Source organism: Zophobas morio, unplaced genomic scaffold (genome assembly GCF_036711695.1).
Source record: "Zophobas morio isolate AGI-343-1 ecotype UQ-CSIRO unplaced genomic scaffold, CSIRO_AGI_Zmor_V1 ptg000009l, whole genome shotgun sequence".
NCBI lineage: Eukaryota > Metazoa > Arthropoda > Insecta > Coleoptera > Tenebrionidae > Zophobas > Zophobas morio.
The window spans coordinates 9,944,166-9,971,278 of NW_026972114.1; the positions used below are offsets into that span (position 1 = coordinate 9,944,166).

General features: G+C 32.0%; 1 protein-coding gene across 5 annotated transcripts in view; it reads right to left on the reverse strand.

Annotated features, from left to right (window-relative positions):
• The window catches only part of Eip93f (Ecdysone-induced protein 93F), a 156,979-nt gene that overhangs the window by 72,705 nt on the left and 57,161 nt on the right, over positions 1-27,113 (reverse strand). The window contains exon 1 of one of the 5 annotated variants that reach the window (XM_064051560.1): positions 23,352-23,588. The exons of the other annotated variants lie outside the window; for them this stretch is intronic. Coding sequence (XP_063907630.1) covers positions 23,352-23,379 — 28 coding nt within the window. The 5' untranslated portion in view covers positions 23,380-23,588. Of the gene's footprint in view, positions 1-23,351; positions 23,589-27,113 lie in introns of those variants that run through there. 5 annotated transcript variants of the gene reach the window in all.

A 27,113-nucleotide genomic window follows, 5' to 3' on the forward strand; every position in this document is an offset into this window, starting at 1 on the left:
TGGCAAACTCTATAAGAAAATGGAGGGCGAATGCAGGGGCTGATACTTTGTAAGATAAGACTAATTTTGCCAAATGACATACCCTCTAAGAAAATGAAGGGTAGAGGGTATATCATTTGCCAAAATCAGTCTTATCTTGGCAAATATTGATCCCACCTACCCACCCTTTATTTTCTTCTTGGGAATGCGATTTGCCAATATCAGTTTTATCTTCGCAAGTGCTTGAGTAAGCTTGTTGATAATTATTATTTCAGAATTTTTAAATTTTTAAGCATTTTTTTTCAAAATTAATAAAAAAAAAATCCAACCACTTTTTTAGAATCATCAAATTGAAATCTGGCTATTACCTCGTCGAGATTTTACCCCTATATTTTTTGCGTATTTTAATTAACTTTACTAAAAACTGAAATTTTCACTATCTCCAACTTATGAAATTTTTTTACCTTTTTCCGGGCACTTTCGAAAAACATGTTTTGTTGATTTCGACTTGCAGAAGTCATTTTCGGTAATATTTCTTAGAAAATTCCAAACACTTTCCCAGGATCACCAAAATGCAATATAGTCACTTTTAAGATAATTAAAAATTTTGATTTTGTAAAAAAATTCGAAAATTTTGGTGTGTTGTCTGTGTATTTTAGGTAACTTTGCCAAAAGTTCAAATTTTCAATACACCCCTGTATAAAATTTTTGACTTTTTTCCAAGCACTTTCAAAAATTATTGTTAATTTCTACTTAACCGAAGTTATTTTCGACATTTCTTCAAAAATTCATTTTTCCAGAATACCAAAATGAAATATGACCATTTTTGGGATATTTTAAAAATCCGATTTTGAAAGTTAAAATTCCGAAAATCTTGGTTTGGATGCCTAGTTATGTTTTTCGAATTAACTCGTCCGGATTTTATCTTAATGTTTTTTGTGTATCTCTTCCCCAGCGTAAGTTAAGGAAGTATTGTAATCGAATCCATCGGGCGACTCTCTACTTTTATGTTTTCTCGACGTTTCATCACATAGAGTACGAGGTCTCACGTTTCCGTCTGTCTCATAATTTTCTAAATTGCCGTCAATTGTTGTCAAATTTTGTATGTAGGTATATTACGAATATCGTGTAGATGGTAAAACACAAACCAAAATTTGTCTTACAGTGGTAAATGGTATTTAAATTTTATAAAATAACACTCCTCCACTTGTAGTTCATGAATCCGTGTTGAGTTTTTACCCTAGGCATAAATCAAAATTTATCCGTTTACGACCTCTTAAAACCTGATGAGGCTATTTCAAAATTGCTCACTCCATTTCCCGAAAATTTGTAAATACAACACTGTCATTATACTGCACTTTTCAAAATTAATAAACATGTCTTTGTAAAATGTTGATGACGTCATCACAAAACATTGTGAAGAAAAACTAATCTAAGGGCCGGTTTATAGAACAGCGAGTTAAATATTTAATCCTCGATTAGTTTAACAGAGAATTAAAATGTGGAATATGAGCCCGTGATTGGTTAAAATATGCGCGTTGCCTCGCAACGGACCTCAGTTAAAAGTTAATCGCGAATTAACTTTAACTTCGCTTTCTATAAATCGGGTCTTAAACTCCTAAAACAAAATAAAATAAAATTCGCAAAACAAAATTTATGATTTTTCAAAAAGGCTGGATAGTGGATGTGTTTTAGTGTACAATATCTGGTTGACCGAGTTTCACTCGGCTCGTTTGGTAGTATTAGATCAGATTAGGACAGATAAATATGCGTATAGTATGCATTTTGAAGTACACGCGCTACTTAAAAATACACATTAAAAAAGAAATTCCATAAGCAGTCTTTGTTTTAAACACTGATAAGTGACATGTAGAGATTAAAGAACAGAAAACTGGAATTATTGTTTGACATCTCATTTGTTACCCAAGTTTTCTCTCTGTCGTTTTTTTTTCCTAGTTCTCTCTCTCGACTCTAGAAAAAGGTCACAACCACATTCTTACTGCCAGAAGAGTTTCGCCTCTGGTGTGGTTAACATACTGAGTTACCGTGCTCTTTTGTGTTATTCCTAATTTCTCAATCTCAACCCTGCTCCCGAAGATGCCATTTACGAAAGTGTGCGAAACGTTGAGCCCAAAAACTCAAATAACACGGTCCCATCCCCGAAAACGATCACATGTTGACACTGACCGTGAAACCTCTGAAATGAATGCTTGACAAAATAATCTCAATTCAACACACTTTCGTGTGCCTTTTATCCGCTCACTGTTTAGTTTTTGGTAAATTTTCTCACCTCAGGAGGTGAATTTCAATGTCCTCTATACAGTGGAGTATGTTTCGGTACGTACAATTGAAGATAAAAAGGTACGTCAAACGTACTGTCAGACTGTCACCCAAACTTCTCATATAAAACAATCTCGTGTTCGTGTAGTGTCATCTGATGTTGCCTAGCAACAAATATAATTCACTGCCTGAAAATTGCTGAAAATGCATGAAGCTGTAATTTTCAGAAGTTAAAACTATGATCAATCGATTTCTTGACCCAAAAAACCCCTAACCTGTAAATTTTATCGAAATCGTTAGAGCCGTTTTCGAGAAACCCATTACATATATATATACAAACTTTGCTCGTTTAATAGTATTAGATTAGATTAGATTAGATTTAGGGGCAAGGAAATTTCTATCGAAATAACCTACCAATTTTTTTTAGGTAGCATTTCCAAAAGCTCAAATTTTCAGTACGCCCTCCTTATGAAGTCGTTGACATTTTTCCGAGCACTTTCAAAAATTGCTCAATTTCTTAATACTCCTGGCTTTGGACTTTTTGAACTTTTTTCGACCTCTTTCGAAAATTATTGTTAACTAAGACTTATGGATGTCATTTTCGACAATATTTCCTAGAAAGTTCAAACCACACCAGATTCATCAAAATAAAATGTGGCCATTTTTGGGATAATAATACATACTAATGTATTAAAAATTTGATTTTGAAACCGTAAATTTCGAAAATCTTGATCTGGAACAATCAACACGCTATGTTTTTGCAATCAGCTCGTCTCTATTCCGGATTTTTCTGTGGATTGTTAGGCAATTTTACCAAAAGCTTGATTTTATAATAAAATAAATGTCGAAAGTTGTTTCAACAGAACTTCCCTCGCTCCTGAAGTAGAGTGAAACATAAAAAATAAACACCCGATCATATTTAATAATTGAACTCGTTATTACGGAAATTTGCAATTTAACACCTTTTAAATTTAACAAGATTTTACAAGATTAATACAGGTAAAATCAGTCTTATCTTAGCAAGTATTTTTTTTTTTAGTAATTATTTACGGAAATCTCCCTTTCACTTTACAATTAACATAAAATATTTAAATGCAGAAACAAAGATAAATACCTATTCTTGTAACATTACAAAAATATAAATGATACCCCTTGCTATATTTACATCAACAAACATACACCTAAAATTTACTAAACAAAATAGAATATTCAAAAAATTTTTCTTGAACAGAATTTTGGAACTAGAAAACAAATCAAATAAACCAAACGCCGCAAATTTGTTACCTAATTCCACCATTCTGTGTACTGGATGATTAGAAGCCAATCTTGTGTTGGACATAGCAACTCTAAATATCTTAACACTACGTGTGCTACAGACATTGGAAGTAGGTACATAAAAACATAATCTTGACAGAATATTTGGTGCGATTAGATGAGCATTATGATTCCATGTAGAATACATCCATCGGTCAAGATTCTTCTTACATGCAATTCATGAATTCTTGAAGTTTGAATTCTATATATCGCAAAAATTTATTTTGAATTCTCTCTAAACGATCCACATCTACTTTATAATAAGGAAACCAGACCGAAGAGCAGTATTCAAGCTGCGAACGCACAAGCGAACAATACAAAGTCTTTAATGATGAGGGCGATAACATATAGCAGTGCCGCCATATAAAGCCCCACATATTCATAGCTTTTTTGAACAAGGAGTTATAATGACGCTTAAAGGTCAGTCTTGTGTCAAATATCACACCCAAGTTTTTAATTTCGTCAACCATTTTCAGTGCTACCTTATCTATTTCATATATATTTTTGATTGTGTTCCTCGCTTTACAAAAAGTTATAGTACAACTTTTATTGATGTTTAAAAACAAGTGTTTATTACGACACCATTTTTGCAAATTATCCAGATCAGATTGCAGCTTGACAGCATCAATAGAATCAATACGCCTGAATAATTTCAAGTCATCTGCATAAACGATTGAAACAAAATTGTAAGGGGGAGATTCTGGAAACTCCGATAAGTTGCAAATCGCTATAGAAACTGCAAATACAATGCAACAACAATACATGTTGCTATGGTTTTGAATTTGCAGATCCTTGCAAGGCCTTATCGAGTTTCGAGAATCTCCCCCTAAATCAACAATAAAAAGTAAGAAAAGAATTGGGGCACAGTGTGAACCCTGAGGTACACCTGATGTGACATCGATACTTTGATACATGAAACCTCCGATTTTCACTTGTTGCTGTCTCCCCGATAGAAATGAATATAACCATCTAACTGTATTGTGATGAAACCCAAGATGATGCAATTTAGAAATCAAAATATCATGGTTGACCCTGTCAAAGTATATATAGAATCCACCTGGGCTTTATCTTCAAATGCTTCGTTGATAACAGCATAGTATAACAATAAATTCGAAAGAGTTGATTTACCTCTAATAAATCCACGCTGATGTAATGATAAAACTGAAGATGATTTCCACTGCAGCTGTTTGGAAACAAAGGAAGACACAAAGTAAATATACATTTCTTCAGTACTACACTAGGTATGCCGTCTGGCCCTGATGAATAAGAACTCTTGAGATTGCTGATAGACTCAAATATCTCCGAAAGTGAAATTTTCAAACCAAAATCAAATACTTTTATATCAATGGGAAAATCAAAAACATAATTGACAGCAGAGGAGTTGACATAAACAGAGGAAAAATATTCCGCAAACAAGTTCGATATGTCATTACCGTTGTCTGCTGTGCTATCCCTAAACGACATGTGATTAGGAATTTCACGGTCATTACTTTTACTACGAATAAATTTCCAAAAAAAGCGTGAATCTTTTGATACCTTGGCATCGACTTCTGCAATATAAGATGAATAAAGTTGATTATTTAGGTCTTTACAAGATATTCGTAATGTTTTAAAAAGATAGTCTTCCAGTTTCCCGGATTGCTTAAATTTATAATGCGCCTTCTTTTTATGAAAGCACAAATTCAAAGTTTGCCGTTAAACCAGATTGGATAAGATCTAACATTTTTAATAATCTTTTTAGAAATAAAATAATCAAAGCCAATAAAAAGAATGTCATAAAATATCGAAACTTTGTCATTTACATCTAAACCCTTAAAACATGAATCCCAATCAACAAAAGCTAGAAAATTATTTAAAGAATCATAATCACCTTTAGCAAAGTCAAAAACACAATCTTCACATACCAAGAACGCATCTGCGGTAAATGACAAGGACCAGGTGTAAGCAATGTGATGAATATTTACATTAGATAAAAGATCCAAAGCAGTACAAATCACTAAATCATTGAGATTAGAAAAGATGAGATCCAGATATACACACCTGTCATTTGGAACTCTATTTAACTGAGTTAAATTTAAAAACGAATAAGTGTTATTAATAACGTCAAAGTTTTTACGAGACCCACAACATGACATCATCCCATCATCGTTCATTACGATATTCGGCAAATTATAATCACCAGCAATGATATATTTAGTATCAGGAAATTTAGGAAACATATTTTCTAAATCTTCGCAGGAAAGAGCTGAATCCGGAGGAATATAAACACCACCCAAGATCAAAACGATATTATTAATTTGTATCCTAACATAAAGGTTCTCCACAAATTGACCAACCGAAACAACTGAGGCACAGATATTTTTTTTAACAGCAATTAAAACACCTCCACCTTTACTTTTAGTACTAGTATTGGCGTTTCTATCTGCTCGAAAAATATTAAAATCAGAAAAGCCCAAGTTCAATATCGGAGATGTGAGGATCTAACCAAGACTCAATAATAATAATCACATCATAAATACCAATCTTTAATTTTTGAATCAAGACCCCTTGCATTGTGAAAATAGAAATTGATCAGTTTTTTGACTGTTTTGCGGTGCCTTTTTTAGCAGTGATTTGTGCTACATTATTATTTTTGAAACTCAGAGCAATGTTGTCTTCACCTTTTGATTTTCGATCATTGAACTCCTTAAAAACAGCAGTATTTGATTCCCGTTGTAACTTTGTTAGGTCGGGCCGAAATTGACGTAGCTTGTTGGGATTAACTTTATTAGATCTTAAAACAGATTGTGCTTCTTCGTTGTTCTCAAAAATCAACTTTAACGGTCGTGTAGCATTAGGTTTAGGGGACCCCAGTCGTAAGATCTTTCTGGGTTGCGGAAACGATCCCAATGGATCCAAAATTGAGCTAATGTGATTAAGATCACTTTTAACCCTGTCTTCAGCCATTCTTTCAGTAGATTCTGGTACGTTAAAAATTAAAACGTTCTTGCTACGCTCAACCCGGTCGTTAATTTCATTCACCACCTCGTTGACGTTAGTAGAAATTTCTGTTTTTGGTAAGGCGCCGTTAATATGATTGACCTCAATTTGAAGTTTTTGGATATTCGATTCCATCACTGAAATCCTATCATTTGTCTGCTGGAATTTATCGTCAATCATCTTAGCCAACTCCAGTTTCAAATCAGTCTTAAGTTTGCTGAGTTGCTCAAAAATTTGTTCAATCGCCGAAAAAGATAAAGATCTGTCCGAAGAAGAAAGTGATCCAGAACAAATTTTACAAATACATGTGATGTTTGCCGCAACATCCGCTGCGACCAAATCGCAACATTTCATATGGCAATATTTTTTACAAGTACTGCTTTTAACTGACGGCGTGGAGGGTGTCACAGCTGAATTGCATTTCAAACAATAATTCGTCATTGCTTCAATTGAACAATGTAAGAAGGGAAAAAAAGAATAGGATTACACACCTCGCACCTGTAGGGTCTATTATGGTGACTGACCAAATGGCAAACAAGGAAGGCCACGGAAAGGAAAAGGGAAAATGACCAGAAGATGATACCGAATTAATCAAAATTAATATGCTTAGGGTAAATGTGTACAAGAGTACGCACTTAGTGTAAAACTGTCAACAACTTTTTAATTTCTTTGGATAGACAAATTTTATGATATGGGTTCGTTATATACATGTTTAGAGATCAGATATATTTAATTGTACGCCCCAACACCACTATATTTTAAGAGTAATTTCAATATTTGTCAAGATGTGTAAATGCGCACTCTTAAGACAGTTCATTGCACAAGAGTGCGCATTTGAACGCTTATGAGTACGCAATACATTTTATGAAAAAATATTTGTTTCTAAGGTGAAAATAAATGGGAATAAGTGACTACAGACTACTTACACACAAAACGGGAGACCTATTTCTTCGTACTCTAGGGGTCTTGAAAAGACGAGAAAACGTAAAAATAGAGAGTCGGTCGACGGACTCGATTACAACACGCTCAGGAAGTAAAAATAAAAAAAAAATCACCATAACCACCACCCCACAACTCGAGAAGCAGTACAAAGTAGTAGAGTTAAATAATTCATTATCGTATGATATGTATCTCCAAGATTATTAGACTACGTATTGCAAGCAATGCGCACTCTTATACAATACCTCGCTGCGCACTCTTGTACATTTGTACATAACCTAATGTTTTCAAAGTTAAAAGCTTTTGATGGACAGAAAGTGTAAAACTGTTAGTGTATAACGACACCTTAAAAGTTACAACTAATGGAAATTATTACTGTAAAATAAAAGAACTGGTACGTACCTTACAAAAAACTAAAACTACGAGCGGTAAAAATTACATCCACACAACGTGTGAACATAAAATCGTCAGTACGACCAAACTATAAACTATATTCAGGTCACTTTTGCACCTTTATCTCAGGTTTAACATTAAATTCTGAATGGTATAACTTCATCTTACCCAGATGGCACTAATAAGCAGAAATCATCAGTGCGTACTCTTATACATATGCGCACTCTTGTACACATTTACCCTAATATTTTCACTAAATCGAGTAACAATACCTTCCAATGAAGAAAACTATTAAAAACTCACTGATAACCGATGCAGTATTTTTCCCCAAGAATTCACTCAAAAACTGCTCTAATTAATAGATTTGTTACACAACCACCTCACCAAATTTTAACAAAAAATTAATAAAATGCAAGCGCACGAAGAAAGCCGCATTCGACTTCACACCATGTGTGTAGTACTAGCCCCCCTCCCCTATTTTCTCAGTGGGTATGTTATTTGCCAAAATGCTAGTATTTGCTAAGATAGGACTGATTTCGGCAGATGTCATAATCCTCTGAGAAAAAGAGGGCGGGTGGGCGGGGCTAGTCATTGCCAAGATAAGACTAATTTTGGGAAATGACATATCCTCTGAAAAAACAGGGAACAAATCTAAAAGATATGAATGCATCATAAATTTACAAGTAAAAACTCATCATATTTTGGACAGTTTAGATAGAATTTAATGTCAAAATTTTGAGCTGATGTCATCAATTTTATGGAGATATGTAAATATATTTTGATTAAAATTTTATCACGCTTATCATAACTTTAATATATTTGCAAGATTTCAAAGCATTCGGTTTTGCAGATTCAAAATTAAATTGCAAAATTTTGGTTTATTTTTTATTTTTTTCCCAAAAATTTGGACGTTTCGGGTAAAAACTCAATACGGAGTCATAAACTACATATGTATGAGTATGTTATTTTATACAATTTAAAATCCATTTACTATGTAGACGGACTCGATTACAATCAGAGTAGAGTGAGCAAATTTAATGTCAAAAATGCTATTGATTTTTTTGTTTCTGAAATAATAATGTAAGTAGAGTTTAAATCAGACACCTGCTTAATGAGGTTTAAAGGTTTGTTTTTTACGTTCAATAAAATATAGGAGTATCTAATTTTCCAAGACCCTCATTTTTATGTATAAATATGCAAGTAATTTACAGCTTGTTTAATTTCAAATTAACAACCAGATTACCGAAAAAATAAAACCTGAAACAAATGAAACGATCGAGAGTCCACAGGAGAAAAATCTATTTAGCAGCACACAAACTTCGTCTTGGAAGTTCCAATTTAATAAAAATTTCTAAGGAATAAAATCCGCCCGCAAATATCGCTGTGTCAAAAATATATTCACCAAGTGTTTCAGTTATTATCACGGAAAAAAGTGAAACAAAAATTTGTAACTATAAATAATAAACGTTAACCGTATGTTACTGTCAAAAAAATATTCCATGCCAAATCGACCACTTTTGAACCCGACCCCTTTTGATTTTGCTGAAATTTTTGTATTTTTTCTAAAGGCGGTTCTAAGAATTTTTTTAAATTTTTTTTGTGTTTGTTTATCCACTAAAATTATTTTAAATCTATAATTTTACAATATTTCATACTTAATTTATAACCTTACCTTATGATTTATGATCAAAATTTCAGGATTAATAAGATCAAAAATCGATTTTTTAAATGCTTTTTGAAGAAACTAATTATTATTTTGTTTTTCGTTGCTTTTTAAATAACGTTGTTTAGCATAATTGTATTCAGCATAATAAAATTATCCTCTATGTTTTATATGAAGTTGCCAAGGAAAATCAGTAGATAAGTTAGTGCGTGACAATTACAAACTTGCAGACTGTCAATTCACTTATTCTACACAAACAGGTCAACAGTGTGTTCCAGTGTTTGTTAAAAGTTTTCATGTTCTTTATTATTTTCTAGTATTTTATAATTCCTTTAATAAATTTAATCTGGATCTCTATTGTAATATGGAGTAAAAAAATTGGTCTAAAGAGTTTAGACAATACTTCCCTCGCTGTCGAAAACGTGACGACTGCATGCCTATTATGTGTTTTTTCGTAGCGGGGTATTTTAAAATAAAATGAGTATTAATTTTTTTCAGTTTTGTCATTATTTGGCATTGACATCTTTGTCATTTTTTTTTTGTGATTGCTTATTAAAAAAAAATTCAATTGGAGGAAATCGTCTCTGAGGTGTATAATATATTGCCTATGCAAAGGTGTAAACAGATAAAAGGAACATCCTGTATAGTACTTGTAATTTAAGACAAATACGTTAGCAAGATTTCAAAGTATTCAGTTTTGCAATTCTTGATTTAAACAATAAAATTAATTGACTCAAACATTTTTTTTTCAGACACTCCGTATAAGCAAATCTAAAAAATATTAATGCAGTGATAAATTACAAGTATAGACTCATCATTCTTTACACATTTAAGATGGCATTTTTTTAATCAAAATTTTGTGGCGGCGTCGTCAAATTTTTAGGGGGGATGAACAAATACATTTTGATCAAAATTTTACCATGCTCATAAATTTAAAACATCTCCAAGATTTCAAAGCATTCGGTTTTGCAGTTCCTGATTAAATCAGTAAAATAAATTCACGCATTCATTAATTTTTTTAGTCACCCTGTATATGCAAATCCAAAAAATATGAATGGAATGATAAATCACAACTACAGACTAATCATATTTTGTACAGGATTTATTAAACAAAATTTTGAGTTGACGTCATCAATTTTTTAGGGAGGATGAGCAAGTACATTTTGACTAAAAATTCACCATGCTTATGATAACTTTAAAACATCTCTAAGATTTCAAAGCATTCGGTTTTGTAGTTCCTGCTTAAAATAAATTCACGCATTCATTAATTTTTTTGAGTCACCCTGTATCTGCAAATCCAAAAAATATGAATGGAATGATAAATCACAAGTACAAATCCATCGTATTTTGTACATTTTAGATAGGATTTATTCAGTAAACTTTCGAGCTGACGTCATCAATTTTTTGGAGGGGATAAGTAAATATTATTATTATTATTATTAATACAAAATTAAGGATGGAGGTAAAACCTATGCATCCAAATAGAAATAAATATATTTTGATTACAAATGTATCATGCTTATCATAACTATAACCCATCTGCAGAATTTCAAAGCGTTCGGTTTTGCAGATTCAAAATTAAATTAGAAAATGTTTCAAAATGTTGATTTTTTTTTTCCAAAAATGTGGACGTTTCGGGTAAAAACTCAATTCGGAATCATAAACTACATGTGTAGGACTATGTTATTTTATACAATTTAAAACCCATCTACTATGTACAAATTTGAAGTGACGTCATCGCATTAGTGGTGGAGATGATTAGACAAATTTTGGTTAGCGTTTTACCATCTACATGATATTCCTAATATAAGTACAAAATTTCACAACAATCGGTCGAGTACTTTCGGAGATTATCGTCTAATAATAATCCGGGACGACAGACAGACGGACACATGGACAGACAGACGAAAACGGGAGACCTATTTCTTCGTCCTCTAGGGATCATGAAAGATCGAGAAAACGTGAAAGTAGAGAGTCGGCCGACGGACTCAATTACAATTAATTAATTAAGCTAATTGATGGATGTTGTAACCCTTTTAAGTTAAGAAATTATTAAAATGGTCCAGCGATTGATAAAATGAAAATGATATACCTAGGGAGCAAGTGATAATTGTCGTAATTTACGTGATACCTACTGATAATAATTTAAGTGACAATGATAATGATCAAAATAATAGTCAGGCCGATACTGAAAGTATCACCAATTTTCATTACGTAAAATTTTTTTGATTCATTTTTTTTTTAAATGTGTGCTTATTTAAATTAAATACCTTTCGCAGGTTCCATGTCGTTTCTTAGCGAACCTGTAGATTTACAGTCCAGCTCTGTTGGATTTTTTTTAATTGAAAAAAAAGTAAGATGCAAATTCGGCCCATCCCGTTTTCACGGGATTATGTTTAGAAAAAAATCAACGTTTTTTTAGGACTTAGAGAAATTGACGGTTATTCTCAAAAAATTGATGTCTCATAGGACATCACATCAATTTTTTTTTCTGAAAAGTACATTTAAAGTTACAGTTTTTTGAAAAAAAGAGCCCTTTTTTTAAATTCATAGCTTTTTTGGGTTAGGAAAATATTAAGCTGCGACAACTACACTGCCATCAACGAAATTTCAGTAGCCCACGTTGATGACTTGTTCAGACAAGGTACTTGTATAAAAATGACGATTTTTCATATTGGTTACCTAAAAGATCATCCTCAGTTTTTTTCACCAAAATCAAAAATCATGGGACGCACTTTTTTACAACAAAAACATGTAGGAAATGGAAAAGATCATTTCAAAATGGATGTAAATTCTACGTCTCGTTGTAAAGGTTTTGTAGACCGAAGGTCTACTTGTAAACAAAGAATAATAGAACTGAGGAGATATAATATACCTAATTAATACAAATTGGTTAATTTTCAACGAAACGAGTACGAAAGGAGATTCACTTAATAAAAAAACCACAAAATGAAATTCATTACCTTGAATTTTGTATTTAAAAATGTCATAATCAGGGAAAAATTCCATACGTGTACCACCACAAGCAATAAAATTAATTTAAACAATTTAATTGCGTGTCGAAAGCTTACGTGGCCTGCGTATAGTTAGTACACATGCACAGAAAAGTGCGCAAACAATTCACAAAAAACCCAGACAAAAATGGTAGAATTCTGCTGATAATGTCGTTGCAGCATTAGAAAACTAAGCAGTCTATTCAAGGTCTGCCCCTCTCCCCCACCGCATTTTCTCTCTCCATCAAACGAAAAAAAACCTAGCGAACAAAGAACAATTTTATACCAATGTTTCGTTCAAGCGACAAACAACCTTATTAATAGACGAATTAATTGTTGATGGCAAACAACAAAAACAAGATTTGCCGTAAACGCAAGGGCCAAGGTGACACGACGCCATTCCATAAAGTGTAAACAAACTTTTTCTTGAATGAAAATTAGAAAAATTAGATCGACGATTCTTTCGTAACAGGAGTGAGTCAACAGTGCCTACTTTTGCGTTTTTAAGTAAAACTGTTCGAACACGACTTTGCTTTTATGTTCTAATGTCGGCCGATTGTGACTCAATCTTGGATTAAATTCGCCGTTAAATGTAATTTAGGATTTGATAGGGAAGAAGGTCGGGTATGGGTCGTTTCGTGGCAAATCGACCTGTTTTTATTTTAGTTCGCACGAGGAAATATGGCTATTTCTGTTGGGGATTTTTGGGGTTGGATTACTTGGAGGGTGTTCTTACACGGTGGCTAAAAACAGATAACCGTGCGTGGAATTGCTTCCTTTTGTTTGGTATTTTACACATGTGAGAATGATTACACTGTTTTCTATTAATGGCAAAATTGCTCAAGCTAGAAATATTTTTGTACGCACGTACGTTTAAAACTATCACATGTGATCAAACAAAGTGAGCTCACGTGAAAACAAAATCGGGGGATAAATTAAAGTATCACATTTATCTGGCTCAGTCTATAAATATTTTTGATTGTATGTTACAGGTATGATCAAGTAAATTGAGCTCGCGTGAAGACGTGGAAAACAAAGACGAGACCAGAATTAGGTCAGATCAGATTGGTCCGACATCATTTCCGCAATCGTGTTAAGAATATAGTCTTCACAGCTCCAGTTGAACTTAAATGTTGTTAATTCTGTCAAGTAAGTATTTAAAGTTCTTCTTTATTCAGTCTAATGACGATGACAAGAATACTCTGTGCATTAATAAAGTAATCTCTGATTACTGAGATCAAGATCTGAATAGTACTCGACTTGTTTTTTTTAAGGCAAGATGCACTTAAAAAGTACTCACAATGTTATAAAAAAAAAATACTTATTAATAACAGGTTTTTATTGGCACACCATATTTTTAACGTTGAATCAAAATTATCAGAAATTGTTAATGTATATGTATGATAATGTCATGGAAATAAATATTATTGTATAATAATTAAAAACCATACAAAAATAATTATCTTTCGGTACCTGGACTCATAATTATGGCAAAAGCTGAACTTATTGCTTCTGTAAATTCTTGTATCTAGTATAATTTATTTTCTCACAAACAGTTAGTTTTCAGTAAATTAATTACCTAGTTTGAATGGGACACCCTGTGTTTTCCGAAAAATTTGCCCATTAGCATGTAGCGTCAACTGAAACAATTAAATTGAAAAAAAAATGAGTAAAATGCTAATCAAAATTTATCTATTGACGATCGAGATAAATCTCACTTTTTGGCTCCTTTAATTGTCTAATGATTAAATTTTTAAAATCAAAATTTACAATATGTTGCAAAAATTAAAAAATAAAATTTGGTGTTCTAGTTAAATTTTTATTAAGGTTTGTTTAAATTCTGCGAAATTCTGGCAAAAAATAAAATAACGATTTTGTGCAAATCAAAATTAAAACACTTCTTCTCATCAAAACGTCGATGACGTTATCTAAAATCTTTTAAAATAACTCACATTAGAAATGTGCTACGATATACGTTTACATGTGGTTTATTAATCTGCCCCCATTTTTAATTCTACAGGATGAGTCACTAAGCGCATTGTCCTCGGGGTCTCATTAATTATTACGGATACAAAAATTTGGTCGACAGTTATTTCGACAGAGCTTTCCTCGCCTCTGAACTATAATACATACAACAAATCCAGCTTTTTCGAAAAATTTTAAATTTTGATCATACGAATTTTATTTTTAATGAAAACCCTTATAAATTAAAACAAGGGTTTGTATGTAACGTTAAAGTAAATGTAAAGAAATGTGCTGCGCACTTTGGATAGGTGCAGTGTAATGCTAATGATACCAGTATTGTATTTCCAAATTTTCGGGAAAATAGATTGAGCCGTTCCCGATTTAATCAATAAAATAAATTGACTCATTAAATAATTTTTATGAGTCACTTGTATAAACAACTTAAAAACATTTAATGCAATAATAAATCATAAGTATAGGCTCAGCATATTTTGCACATTTTGGATTGGAATTATTAGGCAAAATTTTGAAACAACGTTATGAATTTTTTGAGGATAAACAGATATATTTTGATTAAAAATTTATCATACTTACGACAAATTTAAAACGTAAACGTAAAATAAATTTATTTTTTCATTAATTTTTTGAGTCACCCTGTATAAGTAATCCTAAAAAGTGTGAGTGCGTTGATAAATCACATGTATACAGTCATAATATTTTACATATTTCAGAGAGGATTTATTTGGCAAAATTTTGAGATTTCATCAATTTTTTGTGAGGGGATAGGTAAATGAATAAATTTTGCGATTTGCCATGATTACGATAACTTTAAAATATTTACCAGATTTCAGAACATTCGGTTTTGCAGTTTCGAAGTTAAATTGCCAAATATTGTAAATCACATGTATACAGTCATAATATTTTACATATTTCAGAGAGGATTTATTTGGCAAAATTTTGAGATTTCATGAATTTTTTGTGAGGTGATAAATGAATAAATTTTGCGATTTGCCATGATTACGATAACTTTAAAATATTTACAAGATTTCAGAACATTCGGTTTTGCAGTTTCGAAGTTAAATTGCCAAATAGGTATTGTTATACAGTTGATTTTTTTTTCCAAAAATCTGAATGTCTAAGGTAAAAATTCTACACGGATTCATAGATCCTAACTGCAGGAGTATCTTATTTTATGGAATTTTAAAAACCAGCTATTATAAATTTTGGAAATGACGTCATCCCATTGGTGGTGGAGACGATTTACCAAATTTTAATTAGCGTTTAACCATCCTAATATACAAACGAAATTTGACAACAATTGAATCGGTAGTTTTGGAGATTACGTGTCTAATAAAAATGGATACAGACACCAGACAGACAGACAGACACACAGACGGACATACAGACGGAAACGGAAGACCATTTTTTTCGTACTCGAGAGGTCCTGACACGTCGAGAAAATATGAAAGTGGCAATGCGCCCGATGGACTCGATTAGTATATAAAGTCATAACCTGAGTTTGTGGTCTTTCATTATCATACACTAAAATTATTTTCGAGCAAGAATATGTTATTGAAGCAACTTAGTTTTTTTTTTAAGTCAAACATCCTATACATTCTTACATATTCAAATTATCCTCTTTTTGGGCTTCATAACCACAGTTTCTTTTTGAAATTCTTATGCAACGTTGCCACGTTATCCCAATTTTCTTGATTATTTTAGCAATGCAATCGAAAAAACAAAAAACAAACTGATAGATAAACTGAGATTCGCACTTTGTTGGATTTTTTTATTAAATTAAATTTTAAAATACAAAAAAAATATTAGAACTTTCAAATATCGATATTCAGTTTTCTCAAATACAACTTTGTATTTTGTTATTGTTCTATTTTTTGTTCTTTCTTTCAATAAGTCGGTGTGTCTTTCAAAAAAGTAAAAAATCGCAATAACTATCCACATCAAGTATAGAAAATATACGAACAAAACGAACAAAAACAGAATAAGATACAGTAATAAAATACAGGGTGTTCTATTCGAAGAAACTGAAATAGCGATATCTAAAATTATAATATTTATACACAGTCTGTTTATTAAGACTCAATTTTATTTACACCATAACAAAGCCCCGACGTTTTTTTGTCTACTCTTTCATTGATAAAAAAATGTGACAACGTCGCATCATTTCAACAATTAATTGAGATTATAAGACCTAAGAAAAAGTCAATTAGAATATATCAAGATACATGAGTGTTCTATTGGAAAAAAAAAACTATGTTCTGTGTTACGCCCTAAAAACAAAACACTTTGTACAGTTGAAAATAATTTTAGTTTTTCGTCCTCAATTTTTTTTATAATTCTAGTAACTACTGAGATGTCGAGAAGCGGATCCTTAGTGACTCACCCTGTATATATTTAATAGCAATACTTGTTTTAGAAACGCTTGTATGGGATCTTAAAAAAAACAATGCTTCGGTGCACTTACATTATCAATTTTCTCAGAATTGTGACATTATTAATATTTTTCTGTCATAATAGCTATGTTTTAAAAGCTACTTTCTCGACTATCTTAGGAAATTATTAAAAAGACAATAAAATAACGAGCGATCAAATAAAAAGAACCTCTAGTTACTTCTCGATGCTCAAATGTTTCCTGAACGTATGGCGTAGCTATCGTCGTAATAATTTGAGGTTAGTTCCACAATTCGAATAGTGACAGAACTGACAGATGAGCGATGTACTATGTCAGCTACGCCATATGTTCAAAAAACATTTGCGCATCGAATAATAACTAGAGGTATTTTATTTTTGATCGTACGTTGTAATTTATTCCTTCCTCCAAAAAACTTATGACGTAATTTAGGTATCATAGCATATTAAATAAATATGACTTTAGGATTTCTTTCTTTGAACCAAATCTCTAGTTTTTGAAGCTCAAAAAGTACCAAATATTTAAAAAACTTCTCTAGTAGGCCATGAAATTTATTTTTAAAATAACGATGTTGCCATCGCAACTATATTTAACACTTTATTTGACACTTATTTGACCGTAACTGTCAAACCGAACAAGAAACGCGTTAGTGTTGTCAACATCATTTTTAACATTAAGTTTCAAAGCTTACTAAGATTTTTTTTAATCACATGACCAATTAGAAATTTTAGTACACATACATCATTATTCATTAAACAATGATAAAAATTAATAAAAACATAACTTTTACCATCCATAATTTTTCTGCATGTTTATTAAAAATGCAGCAAAATATGAAAGTAGGATTACCATATGGATGATCGCATAGCTACGAGTGTTCAAAAAATACAACATAATGCGGACATACTGTAGGTACTCTAATAGGTAACAGAATATTATGGAATGCTAGTTTTAAATATTTTTAAATACTTCAATAATTTTAAGATCCCTAAGTTTATAATATATTTTCTGGGTAAATATACCAGATTATTGTTATTATTAACCGCAACTAGCTTTGCATGCCACAAATTATCATTTCCATTTTTTTTTCATAACTTGTTTCTGTGACAATGATGTATTTTATTACTCATATTTTTTGCGTATGCAGGTATTTACATGAGTTTGTGAGAAGTATACAATACACAAATGAGTTCGTATACATTTCGTTGGGTTTTTAAATTATTTTTAAAGCTAATCCATCAACAGTACGAATAAAATTGCAATAGTAATGCATAATTGACTAGTTATTATGATATAACAAAACATCTTACATATCTATGCGAAATTTATCACCAGGAACTGATACGGTTCATTAATCAGCAATCCGTCTTGATAATAAAATCTGTAAAACAGTCAGTGTATTATTATTTGCATAACTGACAACGATGTTAACAATTATGATTATTTCATTACGTAATTTTAGTGCTTACTCTCTGAACATTTAGATGCCAAAAGAAATAAAAGCACTTATTATCAGACGTTGTCGTTAATTAATTGTGTTCATTTGTACTGATATTCTTAGTCCAGACTGTCAAAATTTTCGAGATGAGATTAAAGTTATCATAAATATTTTATCAAGTATAAGTGAAATCACTCTAACTTTGGCAACCCATGTGAAGGTCTACATTGTGATAATAAAGCGGACAAACGTCAAACGCATCCTGTCGATGACTGGTTAACTATATGTTTAATTTGATTCTGTGTACGACGACGAAATTGCATTTGTTTTTGACGTTTGAAAAAAAAAACGAGCCTTGAACCTTGTTTGATAGCAATCACTAATTTTAATGCTTATCAGCAACGATATAAAACCGACCTGTAATATCAACTAAGCGAAAAATATTAGGGCAAATCACCAAAAAAAAATTGTGAAAATTAACAAAACTGAATGGTCTAGTTTAAATTGTGATGAAAATTAAGAATGCACATCTGTCTCAATTTTAAAACAGATTAATTAGACTTTGAACCAACTTGAAATTTGGAATTACACGAACCAAAAAAAATTGATAATAGCGATACATTATTGTTGCTAAGTACCTGTAACACATTTAGCAATTTTTAACTTTGACACTTGTCACAAAGCTCAGTTAAAGCTCGATAGTGTAGCTAAACCTAATAAACGGTCTCACCTCTAAGGCATCCATTTGTCAGCGAGGCTACAATGGCCCAAACATTTAAAAACCCCCAATTTCGCAACACCCTTTCATCAAAGTCTAACCAGCGCCTTAAGAAACCCACACAACCGCCCCCTTGAATTCAATTAACCGCATGCACAAAGAAAGCCTTTTCCGGACGATTAAAGCCCAAACTCATCCGCCATCTGCTCTCGGCCACTATTACGCAACAATTTGGCATGGGGGGCGGCACGTCCATGCAAATTACACCCCGATTACGTAACAAAACGCAAAAAACGTTCAATTCGTGTGTCCACATGTCCGCTCTATATTTAAACCGTCGCTGTCATCTCGACGTGTTTATCGGAATAATCCAGCACTCCATTAACATGATTTTCTTACTTGACGACGAAATGTTATCTGCAATTCAGATCTAGACCGCGTACCTAACCTACCTGAAACATTTCGTATTATTCTAGGAGAGATAAGAGCGATACGATTAACATCATCATCATCGAACGATGCATAAACATCGATTCCGGATGGATTTATTTTTTATTTATGCGTCGCTGTTTGTTGTTGAGACGTAAACAACATCGACTGTGTAGAGGTAGGTCGTTTTTGGTGCTGGATATGCGGATTTTCGGTGAATTTCATTAGAATGGATTAACCTTGGCCTGTGGGTACGCGATGTAGCTTACAGGCGAAGGATTGAGGAGGATGGCGATTTGTGCACCGATGAGAGCGAAACCGGTCCATGGAAGACATTATCTTAACATTGTTTGAAAGGTTTATTACAATTATAAAAATAATAACAGTAATAATACATTCTCTTATTTCGTTTCGGTTTGTTGTTTGTTCGTGATATGTCTGCCTGTTCAAAGGATTTTCAAAGAGTAATCTTCGAATCGATTGTACTCTATAATTTTAAGTATTTCTAGACTATTTTTATCCTAGACCTTTACTAGTTGGTTCAGATTTTCAAAAAACTTTTTTTAAACATTTTATTTACACAGGCTGATCAAAAAATCATACACTTACTCTATGACATGTTGTGAAGAACTGTTCATCAAGTAAAAAATAATAATTTAAAAAATTTATGGGCCCAAATGTGGAAAATATAGGCCTTCAAAGTTTTTTTTTTTGATATTTCACCGTATTTTAATTCTCTATTTAGTGCTAGGTACATCACTACAACTGGTAGATAATAAAGTATAGTGTAATTAATATTGTTTTATTTATTTTTTATAAAACCATATACCTAATGGATGTGATAAAAAGTGAGAATGACCACCTACTAGGCCAGATCTTGCTCCGCCTGATTTTTACACAATGAATTATGTTTCTAAAAAAAATCAACAAGTGATAATTTACTTTTTCAAGGCGTTGGGCTTCCTTATCAAAATAAGTACACTATTGGTGTTTGCGGAAATGCACTTCATTTTCTGGCATACAAATTTAAAATTTACACGTGTGGTCTTATCAGAGTAAATAAATAAGGTGTATGTGGTAGCAGATATAGTTTAACTGTAACAGAAAAGGACGGTTGTATTTATCTTACCAAATTCACAATACCAATATATTTATTTAAGTAGGTGTTTTAGGTTAATTTGTCGTCACATAACATATCCAAACAAGATTGTGTGCGCAATGCAGCTAAATATTTATTCCCATTTATTAGTTCGATCGATTTAATTACACAAAGTGATTATTTTATTCATCTAAAAATAAAATAAATCTGTGCATCTCATAATTTATTTCTTCACTTATTTTAACGGAAAAAAACTAAAATTATTGACAAATCATTGTTAGAATAAGAAAAAAATAGAACATTATTTTACCAATGAATGAATAATAAATCAAAACATTTTTTAGATATAACAAAAATTACTGCAGCTACTACACTTATCAGTACTTACTTATTTTATCTGTCTATAGTATTTCAGATTTTGTTTTAAACGCAGTACTCTCAGATTAGATTCAAACTTTATGAAAAACATAATAAATAAATAACAGAACCGGATTAAAGGATTACACGCCGATTTCTGGAGAACACTGGTCAGAACAGGGGAACTCAAAATATAAAGAATTTTTTAAGTAATTTTTTTACAGAAAAAGTCAGGGCCATTTCGACCACCAACTTGTTCTTTTTGCTTGTATGTGGGTAACTAGTTACTCCTCAGTATGAAATAATTTTATCTCAGTATTCAGCCGAGTAAATTTGCAAACAGCTAGTTTGCTGTGTAGAAGTGTGTGTTATGTAAATTTTTGGTAGAGAAAAATGGAATGAACTGCAGCTCATAAAATTTTATTATTATACAAAAATAGTGCCCAAGGGAAATTTAAATAATAACAGCAGGGCTCAAAAAACAAGTTAATGAGCTTAATCTCGTTCATTGATGGTTATTAACGTTTTATAAAAAAGAGAAACACCTGGAAATGATTACATATTTGAAAACGAGTGAAGTAAGTAAATAGATTGATTAAATTTGTTCTTTTTATGTCATTATATTTCACATCAGTTTTATTTTCACAGTTGCTTTCGACTTTAGAACCTCAAATTTGTATTCACGAATATTAAAGTCCGTCCCTGGGAAAGGTATTAAAAATTGCAAATTATCATTTTGTACAATCTCGAAATTCCGACTTCTAATTCATTATTGTAATTATATGTGGGATTCGTATTGTATACCACTTCCAATGCTAAAATTACGTAGCAGTTTTGTACATATTATTATTCTGGACACACAATTATAAGCGAGATTATGCATTTTTAGCTGTATATTGGGTCGCATCAGTATCTTGGTACGCTTAGTTTATCCAAGTTATTGTTCACATTGTATAAATATTTTTTAGGCTATTAACTTTCATTTCAGAAAATAATTTAGTTCAAAATTATAAAATCAAATTGTGTAAAAATATTAGTATCCTAATGAAAAGTGTACATATTTCAAATAATATTTGGAAGCTAATTCAAAAGCTTAAAAATGTTTTAAATATTTTTCTTTCGTAATGGTTGAAGTTTTTAAGTAAAATTATATCTACCTAACAGATAACACAAGCGTTTTATTTTATATAATGATATTAAGTTTCGTAAAAAATGGTTACTTTTAATTACTGCCAAATTAAGGTTTAAACTAAAGTAATTTATTTTCAATTTGGCCTTTACTAAAATTTCGTGAAAACTCAAGTTTTGGCATTCTCAAGAGGCCCATCCACATTCCTTAGAGCATCAAGTCATCAATAAAAAGTTACATAATTTTAGATGGCTCGTAAGTTTACGTGAATTCGAGAACTAGTTAATACGATGCAGTCGTTATTTTTTAAATGAATATTTTAACTATGTAGTGAACAAGCACTTATTAACATCCAACGGTTACTATAATTTGTTTTTTCTCTGTTTTGCGTAGATATGTGTTTGTTTTTGCTAACAACTTGTATATTAAACGGCTATAATGTTAAAACCAAAGTTCAGTCATTTATCGTACCCCCTCGTACAGTGAGTGCGTAACAGCGATTAACATCTATACACTCGATAAATTTATTTACGTTTTTTTATCTGGCGATATTTTCAAAACACATCTAATAAACAACTTATCAGATTATTAATTACGCCTCTGTTATTGGCATAGGTCAGTTAAACACGTAAAAAACCTACATTATCTATATCTCACATAAACCTACACATAAAACCTAATTTTGTGTAATTATTTGGCAACCACAATACAAGCGGCAATTAAGTTCAACATCGTTCCTACCAAAACCGGAACCCTCTCTAGCAAATCGTAATTGGGTTAAAATACACAACCCGAGAAAACACTAATCGAATTTTCAAATCTCAACATCGAAAGTACGAACGCATTAAGTGTCAAACAACGTTCAATTGTTACAAAATTCCAAGCATCTAGGAACAATCAACAAACGGAATTAAAATTACCATGTCGCAGTAGCAATAAAAGTGCATAGCTTTCCGCAATCAAGAATTTTTCGTGAGATGAAAAGACCCAGAACGAGGTTATTATGTCAAAATGCGAATTAATCTATTCCACCGTTTGTTCATAATTAGAGAAAACGCGCTAAAATTTCAGAACGACGCGCTAAAATTTCAGCGATCGTAAGCAGCGCCAACCCTGATTGATTTAATTTTCGGGGACCACCGTGTTTACGCGCCGAATGAGAACTCGCTTAATCAGCGCGTAAACAGACGCAAGCTGAGCCTACTATCTAGAAGCAAAACGTCAAAACAAAAACAAAAAAAAACTAACCAAAATGCTCCTCATGCACATATTTCATTCCAGCAGCAGCGATAGAAAATCACAAAAATATAAACCGGTCGTTATCACGTTGGCTTAGCACACAAATCGCACAATCTCAGCCTGCTAGATGCACATTCACCGCACTAAAGGCCCAAAAATGCCGAACCTACTTTCGTGTAGCCCTTTTCGGCCCGAATTAGGGCTAAGGGCAGCTCGCCTCGACTGTGTGTGTGCACTCAACCGACTGTCGGGTAGGTCAGTTACTGCATATGCGCGGTGCGTGCCCCGATCGCACACGAGCGGCACATTTCGATTTGATTATCTCGTACGAGTGTGTGGAGAGTGAATCTGCAAGATGTTCGAGGCCTTTGTGTGTGTACAGTCGCGGCCAAAGTCAACGTCGATGATAGTTGCCGATCTCGTTAGGTGAACGTTTCTAATGCGGTAATTAGCGGGATCTAAGCCCCCATGAGCAAAGCAGGTGCCACATTTTTCCTTAACAGTAATTAGATAGTGGTTGTAATGCAGTTGGCGCTGATAAGGGAAGATGGTGACAGATGGCGGGAAATCGGGACGAAAGCGCCAAGTGTGATTGGCATATGTACACTCTGTAACAACTTTATCCATAGGCAAATACCAACCTTACGAAATATCAATGTTCATACAGCGATATAAGGAACATTTCCACGAATAGTTTAAGCTAGACGTGTTAATAAAATTACCGACCGTTACACAATGTACAGAAATTTTAAATTTCTCTGGTGTTTGAGCGATTAAACAACATCGATGAGAAATAGAAATATAAAAACATTCCCAATTTTTATAAGTAGATGTCAAAGTTTATCGTTAAAGAACTTAAAACTTATTTATAACTTTTGGTCGTTATCCTGCGTATAATGGATTTTGAAATTTGGCGGGAAAACACTTTAGGTTAGAATGAGGTGCATTAATTGATCTTTTTCAGGTTAGCATGGACCTATCTATCTCTATATATATTTTTTTATATTCCATTGCCTATTATATTTTTAAATATTTATCTAAATAATAAGTATTATGTAAGTAAACATCTTCTACAACAGTTCTAGCATATATTATGGTATATTATGATATCTATTAACCCTAAGTTAATTAACTAAACCTTAATGTGTATTTTTACCATTTTTAATACTTTCACGATCTAAAAAAAATGTTTTCAAATTTTAATGATAGGAGTCTAATTATGTAAATATATGTAGTAATAGTATTATTTATATTTTACAGTTTACTATTTACTATTAATTATTTATTAATTTTTGATTTACCTGTTCTAAAAATAAAAAAAAAGTCGTATAGGGTAGTAGACAGAACTTCCCTTCCCCTTGAAATACAGTCTTACAGCTTATTCAAAATTATAAAATTTGATTTTGCATGTTGTATTTTTTATGATAACCCCTATGAGTAAAAAAATCGAAGCGGGTTCATAAACCACAAGTTTAGGATTGTTATTTTAATAAAATTTAGGTACCATTTACTATGCGAAATTTTTAGGTGACGTTGTCAAATTGTTGGTGGAGATGATCAGACAAATTGTGATAATCATTTTACTATCTATACGATGTTGCTAAAATACACATACAATTTGATAACAGTCAGTTCAATAGTTTCGAAGATTACATGAAAAGTCGATATACAGGAGAAACGACAGACGAAAACGGGAGACCTATTTTTTCAGACTTTGAGAGACATGAAACGTCGAGAAAACAAAAGTTTGAATTCCACTTAAAAACTCGGTAATATGTATTATATTTTCGTAATTTGAAAAGAAAATAAAAGCAAACAAGAATGAGAATGAAATTTATTTATTGGTCTCTGTACTATTAGTCAAATCTCAATTTAGCCGAATTTACCTCTTAAAAAAATAAGAAAAGTCGATTTAAAAAAACGGTCCCCAAAATTAAGACTACGCTAAAACACTCGATGTCATTAGCAATAGTTCAATGGCTTCAATGTGAAAATGGTTTAAAAGGTATCAATTCTGAGGCCGTAAATTAAAGGGTAAAAATTATTGGGAATATGAGCGAATCGGCATGAAAATTGAACCATGGAAGAATATTATTTTTCTCGTTTATAATTTTTCAAAGCAGAAATCTGAGTAAGGTGTATAATACATAGGTATATGTATTTACTTCCTCAGTATAAATTATATTTTCCTGACATTTTGTATTCCTTACAGTATGAATAAGTAGGGCTCCCGTTTCCGCCCATCTGTCGTTGATTTATGATTTTCTTAGCCCAAACTACTGGACTGATTGTTATAGAAGTGTCTGTGTATTTTATAAATTAATATTCCGTAGAAGGTAAAACTCTAACCAAAATTGATATGCCATTCCCCAGCAACAATTTCATGACATCACCTCAAAGTTTTATTAAATAATACACTTGGGTACCTGTAATTTATTAATCGATCTTATTTTTAGCTTAAATGTCCAGATTTTTGGGAAAATACCACAATTATAGCTATGAGGAACATTTTACGATTTAACTTAGAAATTAAATTTTTGGATAAATCCTATCTAAAATTTTATTTCACTGATTAGGATCAAAATCGGTTTACTTTTTCCTCCGACATTTTTATGTTTTTGTTCAAAAATTAGTGACGTGATTTCAAAATTTTATTTTGAAAACTGACTTGAAATATATTATCATAAAAAAATAAAATAAAAATACTTCATGGACGGGAAGTCTGTCTAAATCACTTTGGACCAATTTTTTAAACTATGAATCTACAGTCTATTCTACTGTGATCAAAAAATGGTTTTACTGAACATTAAAAGTAGAAGGCGTCGACGTGGGCGTATTAACAGCGATAACGCCATTTCCGCCTAGTCCTCAACTTGTTATTAATTATGGCTTTTACCGTATCGTCATACATCTCACCTAATCAGGACGCTATTGTCCAAGAACAAAAGATAGGACACCCGATACACTAATCTCAAATATTTACTCAAATAACAACAATGCAGTAAAACGTAAACCACAAACGAGGTTGTTTTTTTAATGCCGTATAAAAAAATCTAACATAAATTTAACTCGAACCGTGAACTTAGAGCGCGTTTGTTTCGTACAGCTGTGATATAACAAATACGTATACAGATATGACCTTTTAAAAATTTCTTTCTCAGATAGGAATTGCGTCGCGCAACCGAAAACTATTTATTTGTGACTGCTATAGATTTAACGATTTTTTTTCAAATTGCTCAAAACAAGTTATTGATAAATTTATTTTTCAGCGATAAATATTTGCTAATTTTTTCCACATCTGCGTCAGCTTCTGTTCGAAATAATATCATTTAAATTATAAAATTTTCTTAAATTGTTCAAAACAATTATTGATGAATTTATTTTCCAATGATAAATAAGTATTTATTAATTTTTTCCACATCTGCGCTCGAAATGAAATTAGTGAGATCATAGATGTGTCTACGAATAATAAATATCCCATCGATTAGTTCACCGTTTCAATTATTTACTGATAACAATACGTGTCGTTTTTGCTCAAACTGACGAAATTGTAATAAAACCTCATGTTTTTGTTGTAGCGATATGGTGGAGACGGGAGCTGACCGCAAGTGCGTGCGGAAAAAATCGAATGTCATGGCTATGGTGTACTTCCGGTGGAAAACGGACGAACGATGGTTGAGACGTTTAGGAGGAAAAACCGAGTTTCGTGTAGGTGATTCAGGGCGAATTGATGGCGGTTCTGATGAAAAAATAATCAAGGCGGGGATGACG